Here is a 15547-nt window from a genome sequence, read left to right on the forward strand (position 1 = left end):
TCAGTACAGTCAGCCTAGTTTCTGATGTTGAACACTTCCATATGTTGCCCAGTTTGCTAGTCCCTTGGGTGGTCAACTTACAGAGGTTCTTCTGTATACCGTGTGTGTGTGTGTTTAATTTTTACAGAATTAATTGGATAATGTACTGTACAACTTTTTTTTTAATTTAAAAGATCTATAGCTCTTGCTACTCCATGTAAATATTTGGTCAATTTCTTTACCTCATGAGTAGATATTTTGTTTGTTTGACTTAGCTGCTGAAAAATAGCATATCCAGGAATCTCATCTAATTTTGGTGTTACTTCACTTTTCCACTAGAGGGTGTGCCAGATGTTGGATTTTATTTTATTTTTTTTTTGCTAAAACTATAATTATGTTAGAATAATGTGTTTCTTCTTGTTATAATACTCAGTAAGAAAAATTGTAATGCATATAAGAGGTATAATATTCTCTCTGTTTTATTTTTATACTGCAGGTTGCACATTTTTGGATCCTATGACAGAGAGGCAACTATTCATTGCACTCTTGAGCTAAGCAGTAGTGTTTGGGAAGAGAAACAAAGGAGTTCTATTAAGACGGTAAAATGGATTTGCATGGATTTACATCTTCATAAAGTTCTATAAGCATGCCGTTATTAGTATTTCTGTCTTCCTAGAGTTATGAACAGTTCTTATTAGATTTGTCTTGTTACAGTACAGTATTGATGATAATAAAATAAATAACATGAAACTGTAGTTAGTGTTCAGATTACCAGCATAAGAACCATAGTCCAACTAGTTTTCCTTTCAGAACTTTAAAATTGTTTCATTTATGAAATTAGAAGGAAATAATTTTACTAAATACCTTAAAAGGCATGTGAACTCAGAGGATTCATTCATTCAACAGATATTTTATGAATGATTATTTTGTGCTGGGAAAACAGTTCAAGATGAGAAAAGACCCTGTTCTGTGGTGCTAATGTGGGGTACAGGTGTGATGTGGGGATTGGAGGAGGGAGGAGGTTAACGGCACTTTATAGGATAAAGGTAGAACTTAGCAATAAACCAGTAAATCAAAAAAGTAAACAGAAACTCTTTCCAGAGATTGCCAAGTACTATAAAAAAAATATAACAAAGGAGTTATAAGTTATGACAAGGCATCTCTTTAGATCTGGTGATAATAGAGGACTGTAAAGACATGACACTGGAACAGGCTTACCAGAGAAAATAAAGGATACCCAATTAAATTTCAGATCAATAATGTAGAATTTTTTTAGTAGAAGCATGACCCCAGTATTACAGAGTAGTAGTCAAAGTGCTGCTAAATCTTTAATAAACAGCTATGTGGTATTTTTACGGGTTTTCCTTTGATTTTTTAAATTGTTGCAATTTTTCATATAGTAACTATTGTGAACATCCTTACATAAAAATCAGACAGTGTGACATTCTTTTGGGAATAACAGGGTAGTTTTGATTAGAGTGAGACAGGGAGAGGTAAAACCAGGAAAGGGAAAATGGTTTGGCCCACAGAGTTTGAATCAATGAAGGCAGCGGGGAGCTATTGAAGATTTGGAGCATGATTATGACATGGTTGAAATAGAGGTTTCAAGGAAGATTCCCTTTCTCTCTGAAAGTGGTTCTTACCTCAACTTTCTTTGAAGTTATATTGCAAACAATTTGAAGTAAGCTCCTCAGAGGAATGATATAACAAGTTTTAGATTTTGTACTGAAATATATAACTACATGAAAAAGCATTATTGTTTTATCTAGGTAAATTTTTAGTTTTAATTTGAATCGATCATAACTTGCCATTGCTATTAGCATTTTCTTTTTTTTTCTTTTTCCGCTCAAAGTCTCACTTTGTCGTCCTTAATAGAGTGCTATGGCATCAGAGCTCACAGCAACTTCAAACTCCTGGGCTCAAGCAATTCTCTTGCCTCATTCTCCCAAGTAGGTGGGACTGCATGCGCCTGCCACAATGCCCAGTTTTTTTTTTTTTTAGAGATGGGGTCTTACTCTTGCTCAGGCTGGTCTTGAACTCATAAGCTCAAGCGATCCACCTGCCTCAGCCTTGCTTGCTATTGGCATTTTCAATTTCCCTTATTATTTTTGCCAAAGTATAAGATTAGACAGCTTTCATATTTCATAGCAAAGGTTAATGAAATTTTAATCTTGACTCAGGATTTTACATCTTAGCATATGTCGTAAGTAGTTTTGAAGAAAGAATTTCCAGGTTACTAATTACATCTGGTATTGAAAGTGTCAGCAATAGTAAATGTCTACAAGCATTAAATTACTAAAGTCTAAATCTAATTATCTCTAGGGAGGAGAATTAGTGTGTTCTTCAAGACAACATGACACATCAGGGAATACATACAGTTTGAAATTTAGAATATTTTGCAAAATTGGGTAGGAAAATAGAACATCATTAAGAAAACATATACGCCAAATCACTTGATGGGTTTAAGAAGCTGCCTTTGTATAAATACAATATTTAGGATTAAAATTTTTTAATATTGAAATTTTATTCAATGAAGTTAGCTACAAATTGTAATGCATGTGCAGAATGAAAGAAACTTAATTTCTTCCATATTTTAAATGTGCCTTTGAGATTTTTAAATCATTACAATACTGTACTATAACCAAAGAACATGGCTTTCTCCTCCATCATCTTTAGCATAGGACTTTTATCCACATGGTTGCAAAATTCCTAATGCACCCATAAATATCCACCTTTCATGACAAAGGGTAAAGTCTGAGGTTGGCCAAAGGCACATGTCAGCTAGACCTTGTCCTTTTTAGAAGCTTTTCTAGAATTTCCTTCTGGGGATTTCCACTTAGATCTTATTGTCCAGAAGTTGGTCATGTGTTCTCCCCAGCAGCAAAGAAGTACAATATGAGAAACTATTTTAATTTTTCAACCTTTGTACAATTAGACTACAAGGAAAAAAAGTTACGAATGTCTTTTAGATGGCCAGTCCACAAGAAAATAACTCAGGTCTATCTGGTGACTTTTTGTTTCTAAGGGAGTTTTTCATAAATTGAAATATAAACAAAAAATAAAAGGAATAATTTAGGGGAGGCGCCTGTGGCTCAGAGGAGTAGGGCACCAGCCCCATATACTGGAGGTGGTAGGTTCAAACCCAGCCCTGGCCAAAAAAACTGGAAAAAAAAAAATTTTTTTTTTTTAAATAGCTTGCATAAAACCTGTTTTAGAAATACCTGATTAGAAGATCCAGGAAAGTCTGGACCAAATTCAGACATTCAGCTCAGTGCTTTGCTTAGCTCATTTGCAAAATAAAGAGCTCACCAGATAAATGATGTACCTTGTAGTTTTGTTCAGTCTTTAAAAAATAATAAGGAAATAATATAATAAAAAATAATAAGGAAAGATTCTTCATGAAACTCCTATAAGATATGATAGCTGAGGCATAAATAAATTAGATATTAGGCTTAAACAAAAATTAGAGATCATTTTTCAAGGCATAACAGAGATAATACTAAAAATTTCTTCACCTACACCAAAAAGACACAATGTAGCGTGTGATTTATTTCAGTCTATTGGAATATTCAGGTTCATTAATGATGCTTTGCTTCACGTTCATTAAGGAACAATTCTAAGTTTTCAAATTTTAAAAAAGCTTCACGCCATGATATTTCAATAATAGTAAACTATAAAAATAACCACTTATGAATATTTGTAGAGTTTATAGTGCTTATCAAGTGCTTATCAAATTCACAATGAATTAATCTAACATGTTAAATAAAACATGTACAGTCATTATTGTGTGCGTAGTAAAGCACACAGACCACCTAAAGCACACGTTGGTTTAAAGAGAGAGATGTCAAGTTTTACTGTCCCAGCATCGGAGTTTCCTTGCCATTGATCAACCACCTGGCTTTACCCCTACTTGCAGACACAAAATAGGTTATTAGCGAATGGTGTTCTCTTTCCCTCTGTCCTCATTTTTAGACAAGTCTGCCTGTGCCATCTCTTCTTTTCTATCATTTATTCACACTGAGACTGATTCTTCAAACAAATTTTTCTATTCTTTGTCCTGGAGAGAAGAAAAGGCACCATGAAAATGGACTGAGGAACCTCTGGATCTGGGAGTTCTGGGGTGGAAGAAAAGGCAACGGGGGTACCAGTACACACACCTACTCTTTTATCATGAATGAAAGGATGTAAGGAGTTCTGGTTTTAGAAACCAGCTTTTATGTGCATTTTTGGATGATGACCCTACTCCCTCTTCTAACTTACCACACTCTGCATTCACGCACTTGATAGCAATTGCCTTTCATAAGAGACCAAGTCTTTCATTTATTTATTTATTTATTTTTTTACTAAATCGTAGCTGTATACATTAATGCAATCATGGGGTACAATGTGCTAATTGTATATATAATTTGAAATGTTTTCATCAAACTGGTTAACATGGCCTTCACGACATTTTCTTAGTTATTGTGTTAAGACATTTATATTCGACATTTAGTAAGTTTCACATGTACCCTTGTACGATGCACCGAAGGTGTGGTCCCACCAATTACTCTCCCTCCACCCAGCCCCTCTCCTCCCTTCCCCTCCCTCTCCTCTCCCCTTTCCCCTCTTGGGCTATAATTGGGTTATAGCTTTCATATGAAAGCTATAAATTGGTTTCAGGTAAAACTTAGCATATTGGATACTTTTTCTTCCATTCTTGAGATACTTTGCTAAGAAGAATATGTTCCAGTTCCATCCATGTAAACATGAAGGAGGCAAAGTATCCATCTTTCTTTAAGGCTACATAATATTCCATGGTGTACATATACCACAATTGATTGATCCATTCATGGGTCAGTGGGCACTTGGGCTTCTTCCATGACTTAGCAATTATGAATTGGGTTGCAATAAACATTCTGGTACATATATCTTTGTTATAATGTGATGTTTGGTCTTCTGGGTATATACCTAGTAGAGGAATTGTAGGATAGAATGGTAGGTCTATTTTTAGATCTCGATAGTGTTCTCCAAACATCTTTCCAAAAGGAGCGTATTAATTTGCATTCCCACCAGCAATGTAGAAGTGTTCCCTTGTCTCCACATCCAAGCCAACGTCTCTGGTTTTCGGATTTTGTGTTGTGGGCTAATCTTACTGGAGTTAGATGATATCTCAAAGCGGTTTTGATTTGCATTTCTCTGATGATTAAGGATGGTGAACATTTTTTCATGTGTCTGTAGGCCATGAGCCTGTCTTCTGAGAAGTTTCTCTTCAAGTTCCTTTCCTACCCTGAGATGGGATCACTTGTTCTTTTCCTGCTAATACATTTGCGTTCTCTGTGGATTCTGGTTATTAAACCTTTGTCAGAGACATAACCTGCGAATATCTTCTCCCATTCTGAGAGCTGTCTGCTTGCTTTCCTTACTGTGTTCTTGGCTGTGCAGAAAGAAGCTTTTTAGTTTGATCTAGTCCCAGTGGTGTATTTTTGATGTTGCTTCAATTGCCTGGAGGAGTCCTCTTCATAAAATATTCACCCAGGCCGATTTCTTCAAGTGTTTTCCCTGCACTTTCTTCTAGCATTTTTATAGTTTCATGTCTTATATTTAATGTTGAATGCAGGGAGAGTCTATCTTAATTAATGGTGAGAGGTGTGGGCCCAGTTTCAGTCTTCTATAGGTCGCCAGCCAGTTCATCCAGCACCATTTGTTAAATAGACAATCTTTTCCCCACTGAATGTTTTTAATTGACTTGTCAAAGACCAAATAACACTAAGTAGCTGGGTTCATCTCTTGGTTCTCTATTCTGTTCCATACATCTGCCTCTCTGTTTTTGTGCCAGTACCATGCTGTTTTGATCACTATCAATTTATAGTATCATCTGAGGTCTGCTAGCATAATTCCTCCTGCTTTGTTTTTATTTCTGAGTAATGCCTTGGCTATTTGAAATTTTTTCTGATTTCATACAAAGCGAAGTATTATTTTTTTGAGATCTTTAAGGTATGGCAGTGGAGCTTTAATAGGGATTGCATTAAAATTGTCTATTGCTTTGGGTAGTATGGACATTTTAACAATGTTGATTATTCCCAGCCATGAGCATGGTGTGTTTTTCTATTTGTTAACATCTTCAGCTATTTCTTTTCTTAGAGTTTCATAGTTCTCTTTATAGAGATCTTTCACGTCCTTTGTTAGGTAAACTCCCAGATATTTCATCTTCTTTGGCACTACTGTGAACAGAATAGTCCTTGATCATTTTTTCAGCTTGACTATTGGTGGCATATATAAAGACTACAGATTCATGAGTGTTGATTTTGTAACCTGAAACGCTACTGTATTCCTTGATCACTTCAGAGAGTTTTGTAGTGGAATCCCTGCTGTTTTCTAGATATATAATCATATCATCTGTGAAGAGTGAAAGTTTGATCTCTTCTGACCCTATATGGATACCCTTAATTGCCTTTTCTTCCCTAATTGCAATGGCTTAGACTTCCATTACAATGTTAAAAAGCAGTGGAGACAATGGGCAACCTTGCCTGGTTCCTGATCTGAGTGGAAATGATTTCAGTTTAACTCCATGGAGTACAATATTGGCTGTTGGTTTACCAATATTGGTAGATGGCCTCTATCAGTTTAAGAAATGTCCCTTCTATACCCATTTTTTAAAAGTCTTCTGATCATGAAAAGATGCTGGATATTATTAAAAGCTTTTTCTGCATCAATTGAGAGAATCATATGGTCTTTTTTTTAATTCATTTATGTGATGAATTATATTTATAGATTTTACATATATTGAACCAGCCTTGAGAACCTGAGATGAAACCCCCTTGGTCAAGGCATATAATTTGTTTGATGTGTTGCTGGATACTGTTAGGATCTTGTTGAATATTTTTGCATCATATTCATTAGTGATATTGGTCTATAATTTTCTTTTCTTGTTGGGTCTTTTCCTGGTTTGGGGATCAAGGTGATGTTTGCATCATAGAATGTGTTGGGTAGTATTCCTTCTTTTTCTATATTTTGGTAAAAGTTGAGTAATATAGGTACTGGTTCCTCTTTAAAGGTTTGGTAGAATTCTGATGTGAAACCATCTGGTTCTGGGCTTTTCTTTTTAGGGAGATTTTGTATAGTTGATGCTATTTCAGAACTTGATATAGGTCTGTTCAACATTTCCATTTGCCTGGCTAAGTCTAGAAAGGTGGCATGTTTCCAAGTATTGGTCAATTCCTTCAGATTTTCATATTTCTGAGAATAAAGTTTCTTGTAATATTCATTAAGGATTTTTTGAATTTCTGAGGAATCTGTTGTTATTTCATCATTACCATTTTTGATTGATGAAATTAGAGATTTTACTCTTTTTTTCCTGGTTAGGTTAGCCAAAGGTTTATCTATTTTATTGATCTTTTCAGAAAAACAACTTTTTGATTTATTGATCTGTTGTATAATCCTTTTGTTTTCAATTTCATTTAATTCTGCTCTAATTTTGGTTATTTCTTTCCTTCTGCTGGGTTTGGGATTAGAATGTTCTTCCATTTCCAGTTGGTTGAGATGTCCCATTAAGTTGTTGACTTCCTCTCTTTCTGCTCTCTTGCGGAAGGCTTAAAGTGCAATAAATTTCCCTCTTTGGACTGCCTTTGTGGATCCCAGAAGTTCTGAAAATTCATGTCTTCATCATTTTGTTCCAATAATTTGACAGTTTCCTTCTTAATCTCGTCTGTGACCCAGCTGTCATTCAGCATGAGCTTATTTAGCTTCCATGTTTTTGTATGAGTCTGCAGATTCCTGTTGTTACTGAGTTCAACTTTTATTCCATGATGTTCCAAGAAGATGGCAGGAATAATTTCTATTCTTTTAAATTTGCTGAGGTTAAACTTGTAACCTAAGATGTTATCAATTTTGGAGTATGTTCTGTGAGCTGATGAGAAGAATGTGTATTCAGTTTTGTTAAAATGAAATGTTCTGTGGATATCTGGTAAATCCAATTGTTGAATGGTTACGTTTAAGTTGAAAATTTCTTTGCTTAGCTTCTTTTTGGAGGATTTATCCAGCAATGCCAAAGGAGTATTAAAAATCTCCAACTATTAACTAACTTGGAGGAAATCAAGTTGCTCATGTCTGTTAGAGTCTCTCTTATAAATTGAGGCACATTCTGGTTGGGTGTATAAATGTTAATAATTGAAATCTCATTATGTTGAGTATTGCCCTTAACAAATATGAAGTGACCAATCTTATCTTTCCTTACTTTTGTTGATTTAAAGCCTATTGTATCTGCGAATAAAATTGCAACACCTGCTTTTTTCTGATTTCCATTTGCCTGGAATATAGATGATGATCCCTTCACCCTGAGTCTATATTTATCTTTTAAGGTAAGATGAGATTCTTGTATGCAGCAGACATCTGGCCAGAGTTTTTGTATCCAGTCAGCCAGCCTGTGCCTCTTTAGAGGACAATTTAAGCCATTCACATTAGTTGAGAATATTGATAAGCCTGATAGAATTTTGGGTATGAAGTTTTTCACAAGTCCAGTGGACATTTTTAATCCTTTCATCACTGTGGAAGTTGGAATTTGATCAAAAGTTTCTGAGTGAGTTTACTTTTGTGGTGAGGATTGTGCTGGTCATTATGGAGGATAGGTCTGAGAATATCCTGGAGAGCTGGTTTAGTTATGGCAAATTTCTTCAACATGTGAATGTCATTAAAGTATTTAATTTCTCTATCATAAATGAAACTCAGTTTTGCTAGATACAGGATCCTGGGTTGAAAGTTATTTTGTTTTAGGAGATTAAAAGTCAATGACCACTCTCTTCTATCTTGAAAGGTTTCAGTAGAGAGATCTGCAGTCATTCTAATATTCTTCCCCTTGTAGGTTATGGTTTTCTTATGTCTGGCTGCTTTCAGAATTTTCTCTTTTGTATTAATTTTAGAAGTTAATTATGGTGTGTCTGGGGGTTGTCTTATTTGGGTTGAGTTGTGCTGGGATTCTGAAACTGTATGCTATCTGCATTTCAGAATCTCTTGGCTCATCTGGAAAGTTCTCCTTCATAATCTCATTAAGAAGTGCCTCTGTGCTTTGTGAAGCAACTTCATCGCCTTCAGGAATTCCTATAAGGCAAATATTAGTTTTCTTCGAATTATCCCAGAGCTCTCTGAGAATGATCCATTTTTGCTTTCTATTTCTCTTCCTCTTTGAGTGCTTGGGAGCATTTAAAAGCATTGTCTTCAATGTCAGAAATCCTTTCTTCTGCTTGCTCCATTCTGTTACTGAGGGATTCTCAGATCTTTGAGGGCTGCAGATTCTTGTCTAATTGTGTCAAAATCTTTGGTGATTTTGTCAAGAATTCATTGAATTCTTGAGACAACTTTTGAATTGCTCCTTGAATTTCTAATTCCAACTTTACCTCCATTCTATTAACGTTATTTGCTATCCAAACTCTGAATTTGATTTCTGACATCTCAGCCATTTTTCTATGAATAGGATCTTCACTTGTATCCACCATATCATTTCTTGGGGTTGTTGATCTACTCTGGTTATTCATGTTACCGAAATTTTTCCACTGATTCTGCCCCATGATTATTTTACACCATTTGACTAGATGAGCAGATAAGGTAAAGTTGGGTTGGGGACTCCTGGAGTAGTGATTAACCAGACCTTTGCCCAAGAGCTGTGACTGGTGTCTGTACCTTTTCCCCTAGAGCTTGGCAAAGGACCCGTATAGTGCTATGGCCTGAGACACTGGGGACCTGTTTGGTGTGGTGGGGCTAAGTGGCTCTGTCTTGTTTTCACCTGGTCTCTGTCCTACCCTAGTGAATCAGTTATTCTGGGTTGAAGTCTCAGCTGTGGAGAAATACCAGCAATTAAGTCACCCTACCCCTCAATGGGCAACAACTGAAAAAGGACAATCAAACCTTCTCACAACCACACACTCAGGGTACCACTTTGGATAGTCCTCAGGTGATTGGTCCAGTCTGAGAGATTTAAATCAATTGTCCTAGTCAGCACCCGCTCTCAAGTGAGGTAGTTCAAAATATCTCCAGCAACTAGATAGCAGGTGTCTGCTGGCAGCTTGAGTATGACTCGTTCTGGTGCTCCATGGAGTCAGAAGGATGTTGCCCCCCCTCCCCTCCCCAGCAAATGAATTACTCTTGGAAAGTTGATGCCTTCTTCCCTGTCTTGCACCTCTGTCACACCCAGTCACTCATAACCCTGCAGGGCTATGATCTAGTTCCCTCCAATGAGCAGATGCTCCAGGGGTTTGAGCTTGCCTGAGTCATGGAGAGGTCTATGTCTCCTCAGCCAGGCCTCCACACTCTGCCACCATCTGGCAGGGGAAGCTGAGGCATGACAACCTTGGGTGGTTAATGGAAGCTGGGCGGTTCACTCAGTTCTAGCCCTGCCCCTGATTGATGTTGCTGACACTTGTATTTGCACAAAATTTGTGATTCTGTTCTGGCTATATTCCCCTGCGGACAGGCACTATTTGAGTTCACAGAAACTGCAACTCAGCCCCAGTCTATGCCACTGCCCAGACCTGCTACATCTGTTTCTGTTGCAGTCTGTATTGGCGCAGGTGCAGTTAGAACTCACACTGAGCTCTCAGTTCCAGCCTGTCCCCACCTGCCTTTGTCTCAGCTATGATCCCCTGAGGGCCAGGTGTTTCTTAGGCTCGCTAAAGCAGTCCTGACTCAGCCCTGCCCTAGGAGTATGCTGTCTCTGCGCACATGTCTTCAATTCTGTTCTGCCGTGCACCACCCAGGCCGGTACCCCTTTAGGTATACCCTTTGCTCACACCTGTGTTACTGTCCCAGATCTGTTCTGCCAGTGTCTGCCACTGGAGAAGATTCCTGTCTTTCTCTGATTGCCCAGAGAGACAGGAGTGTCCTTCCAGAATACCCCCAGGGGTGTGAGCCCTATTTTTCCCACTGCTGCTGCTGCTCTGTGCCAGTAGGGGGGGGGTGCTCTCCCTTTCCCATATGGTTCCTTCAGTCCACTATTTTCTCCTTACTCATGTGCCACAGAATCTGTGTACACAGACCTTATAACAACCCACACCCTGTCCACACCTCTCGAGAAAATGCCCAAGAATCTGGACTCCATGGGGGACCAACTTCCAGACCTTGGGGTGAGAGTGGAGGGGAGTGCTGGGAGTTCATAATTGCAGGTAGTGAATATATTCAGTTTTATACAGTTTTATGCCTGGCAGGAGAGTGCCGTGGCACCGTAGTAGGGGAAGGAGGTCCAGTTTTTAGAGGGTCTCTCCTGTGGGATAAAATGGGAGGATGATTGAACTCTGCTCACTTGTTTGTAGAAAGTATACTGCAAGCTGTTCTCATGGGGGAGGAGACTCCCGTCCACTTGGTGATGGAATTTGTACCTATTATTTGTATCCTTGGGGTCGCAGCTTGCCTCAGCAGGGTTGATGTGTATTCTTCAACCTTCTCTCTTGGCTCAGCTCCAAACCATCAGCTTACTTGCTAAACTTCTGTCCCTTAACTCTCCTGGATGGGAGCCTCTGTGAAAAGCTGGCTCCAGTCGGCCATCTTGCCTTCGTTCACCAAAGATCCACGTCTTTCCTTTTACTGAGATATGAGGTTCAGAACCCAAGCAATATTGTCATAAATATGTCAATATTACAGAAGAAGGATTTCCTGTTTTGAAATGGAGGAGGAATTATAAAGAAACTTTCAGGATCCCTTAAGTGAGTAGATGGACGGAAGAGAGATATTAAACAGTCATTTGTTCAGTATAAATAGAAGAATAGACGTACTTCATGTCTTATGTAACCCACTATGCAGGTAGCAAAGGGAACTGTGGCTAAAGGCATTAGGAAACAACATGATACTTTAGATCTACCTGGAAACGGGTTGATAAATCCCTGAAGCGTGTTCAGCTAACAGTTGGGGAGAATCTATAAGTGATATTTTAGAGCTCTTAATCAGAGTAAGCATATTCCTTTTTGAGCACTGCATGGTATCAACTGGCAGCTTGTGATTGGCAACTACTATAAGATGGGCCTTAGGTAGAGTCTACCTTACCCAAAATTATGAAGTGGGAAGAATTCACCTCTTAGATTTTGGACTTTATCTTTCTGTATGACTTGAGTGGTATTTTTCCTTCTCTTTACTGTTGCTCCCTTATCAAAGCCTCATTTTTTCTAAAGAATCTGATTCTGGAAGGTCAAGAATCAATATCAGGCTCCCATCCAGTTTACTTTTTAAAGATACTTTTAGAATGAAAATGATATTTGAGTAGATGATGCCTTCTTTCTAAGAACTACTGCCCAGGTAAGAAATAAGATATGCAAACCAAGTTATCTATAAGTAGTACTGTAGAGTCTGTGAAATATTTTTCCCATATACAAAGTGCCAAAGACTTCTGTCTATAATATCTATACTTACTTGATTAAATCCCACTACCTCTAGCAAAAAATGGACTGTGAATGGTGTTCTAATAATTACCATACGGCTTAGAAGTGGTGATAGTAGAATCATTTTAGAACAGAGGTAAGGGGAGATCTGAAACTATGAGGGAGGTAGGATTTGAATACAGAGGCCTAAGATTGAACCTGATTCAGAAACACTGCCTTAATACAGAGCCCAGTGAGTCTCCTTTTGTTTCCAGAGTAAAAGTAGAGCAGTTGAATACAGGAAACACTTGATGTAGACACAGGGGTCCTCAAACTTTTTAAACAGGGGACCAGTTTACTGTCCCTCAGACCGTTGGAGGGCTGACTGCGGGACCCAGCACAAGTCAGCTGCTAAGCAGGATAGGCACGGCAGCAAAAACACCTGGCGGGCCAGGTAAATGCCCTAGGCAGGCTGCGTGTGGCCCATGGGCCATAGTTTGAGGATGCCTGATGTAGAGGAATGATAATCAATTGGATGAAAAGTTAGTGTTAAGGGAAATCATTCCTGTCTAGTATGAAAAGGCTAAACGGACATATAGAAGAAATGGCAGCAGTAAATGCATTTTCAGTTTTCAGAAACCTTTTGATAAAGATCTATACCAAAGTTTCCCAAAACATGCTTTCTGGAATATTTTGTCACAGATAGAGCTGGTTTAAAGATATGGGAAGCAGGTAAGGGTGACCAGCGGTGTAATACTCTGAATGATTGAGTTCAGGACTTTGATCAGTTTTCATAAGTGATATAAAACAGCACTGTCTCACAGAAATATATGCCATTTATGTAATTTTTAATTTTTTAGTAGACGCATTCAAAAAAGGAAAAGTAAGCAGGTAAAATTAATTTTAGTAATGTTTTATTTGACCCATATATCCTTCCCAAATATTATTTTGGTGTGCAGTCAACATAAAAATCAACAAGATATTTTACATTTTTTTATACAAAGTCTTTGAAATCTGATGTATATTTTGCAATTATAGCATAGCGTAAATCTCAGTTCCTCTTACTTCCTCCTCAAGTGCTCAGTAGCCACATGTGACCCATGGCTACTATATCGGACAGCACAGATCTTAAAGAATGTCCTTGGTCACATTCTTGGGCTCTCCCTGTTCTGTGCCAGGAGACCATGAAAAGGCTGACCTCTACAGGTTGTACTTTAAGGCTTCAGTATCAGCTAGCTGGCTTTCAGTAGGTTTAGACCAGTGGTTCTCAACCTTCCTAATGAAGCGACAATACAGTTCCTTATGTTGTGGTGACCCCCACACATAAAATTATTTTCATTGCTACTTCATAACTGTAATTTTACCACTGTTATGAATCGTAATGTAAATATCTGATATACAGGATGTATTTAGGCAACCCCTCTGAAAGGGTTGTTCAACCCCCAAAGGGGTCGTGACCCACAGGTTGAGAACAGCTTGTTTAGACAAATAAGAAGCACTGATGGGAAATGGGAGTGGCCTGAGAAAGCTAGGGTATATGTCCTCTTTTCCTCTGCCTTGGGAAACACGTCTGGCCCCTGTTCGTTCTCCTCCACGGCTCCATGCTTCTCACAGGACAGGCTCACCCATGCTTCCAGATTTTGCTTAATGTTCTAGTTTCTGGCCTCTACAATACCACTTCTCTACTCTGTCCTTCCAGCCTGAGATTGGTACTGTCTTCTGACTGTTGCTAGTATCTAAGTTTCCTCATTGTATCCTTTTTGGTACTCAGTTCTTTATCTCCAAGTAGCCATTCCCCTGTTTTACAATCCTTATCAGAGCCTGATTAACACACCAATTCATTGTTGGCTCTTAGAGATGTTTCTTAAGTAGCATGAAACTACTTGGTAATACTTACCACAGTTGGGATTTCACATGTATGTTTGTATGTTAATTGGATCAATGTTAGCTCCACCAATATCTTCCATCTTGTCAGGTGCCATGCTTGTTTTTGCTCATAGCACTCAGCATTCAGCGGTTATTCAATAAATATTTATGGGAAGACTGAGGCTGACTGTCAGGCAATGGGCTTTCATTTATTCTCAACCCTTTGTCTTCTAGAGCTTCAAAGTTTCATTCTGACTTTTAGTCACACTGTCTCCTTTCTCCCTGCAGTGCTATCTCTGATAATATATTTTAACCAAGTAAAAATGTTTAGGGTGAGGAAGTAGACAAGAGGAGATTTACTGCTCACGGTTACTTCTGTGAAAAGCCTAGATTTTAGAGTGAGAATTTTCATTTACTCATGTGCAGCATAATGTAAATGTTTTATTTCTGGCATTACTAAAAACATTAAAAGACTTCTTACTTTATTCGTACTTTAATGTAGACTAAATAAAATGACTAGGCATGATCTAACATTTTATTTGCCTTACTTCCTTTTTCATTTTGGAACGTTTTAGAAGTCTTGCTGAATGATATTAAATGTATCTACAAAGTCCAGATCTATTCATGTATTGAATGTTTATACAAAGATTCTTAAGAGCTCCCGAAAGAACTGTGATTTCAACTAAGAACATCTGAGAGAGACAAACTTATAAATATATTAGGCCAGATGCTGAAGAGTTGGCATTTTGGTGTGTTTTTTTAAGGCCAGATGCCTTGCAGATAGCATTTTGGTGCTTCTCTTTAACCATTTGCCATTTACAGTCTTAATCTTATCAAAAGGAAGAAAAAGATTAAAGCAAATAAAACTTTTTTGAAAATGTCAGTTTTTATGAAAACTCTGGTTTAGTTCAATTTGATATAACTTGTGAATCCAGTAGAGACTCTGAAATTTTAACCATATATAATGTTCCATAATTTGGCTTTTTAAATAAACTAAATGCTTTTGAGCTTTAAATAGTAAATCCTATACAGCATTTCCACTCTTAAAGTTCATCTTGATTGAAAATAAGAGACGCTGTTGGCGGTCTCAGATTTTCTCAGTGTGATTGTGAAATGCTTGAAAAAGAGAAATATACAAACATAACTCTTCAAATCAAACCATTGTAAGGCACAGTGAGTATAAGAAGGAAGAAACGAAATATGAAATGTAAGGCATTGTGAGTATCATCCTTCCCTTTATGGAAAATAAGTAGTGGGGCAATAGGGTCAATAGTAACATGAGTATTAGTATTACTATTCACATGAGAATGCTGTAAGAATTCAGAGATAAGTACTATGAAGTTCCAGGGATGGTGAAGTAACATTATTTTGGGAAAACAAAAAAACAA

At 37.7% G+C, this 15547-nt stretch overlaps 1 protein-coding gene across 1 annotated transcript in view; it reads left to right on the top strand.

Moving 5' to 3' along the window:
- The window catches only part of PDZD8 (PDZ domain containing 8), a 101027-nt gene that overhangs the window by 62798 nt on the left and 22682 nt on the right, over nucleotides 1-15547 (top strand). Inside the window, exon 3 of the mRNA XM_003787127.3 lies at nucleotides 476-578. Coding sequence (XP_003787175.1) covers nucleotides 476-578 — 103 coding nt within the window. The remainder of the gene's footprint in view (nucleotides 1-475; nucleotides 579-15547) is intronic.

This window comes from Otolemur garnettii, unplaced genomic scaffold (assembly GCF_000181295.1).
Source record: "Otolemur garnettii isolate 467f Iridium unplaced genomic scaffold, OtoGar3 scaffold00021, whole genome shotgun sequence".
NCBI classification, from domain to species: domain Eukaryota; kingdom Metazoa; phylum Chordata; class Mammalia; order Primates; family Galagidae; genus Otolemur; species Otolemur garnettii.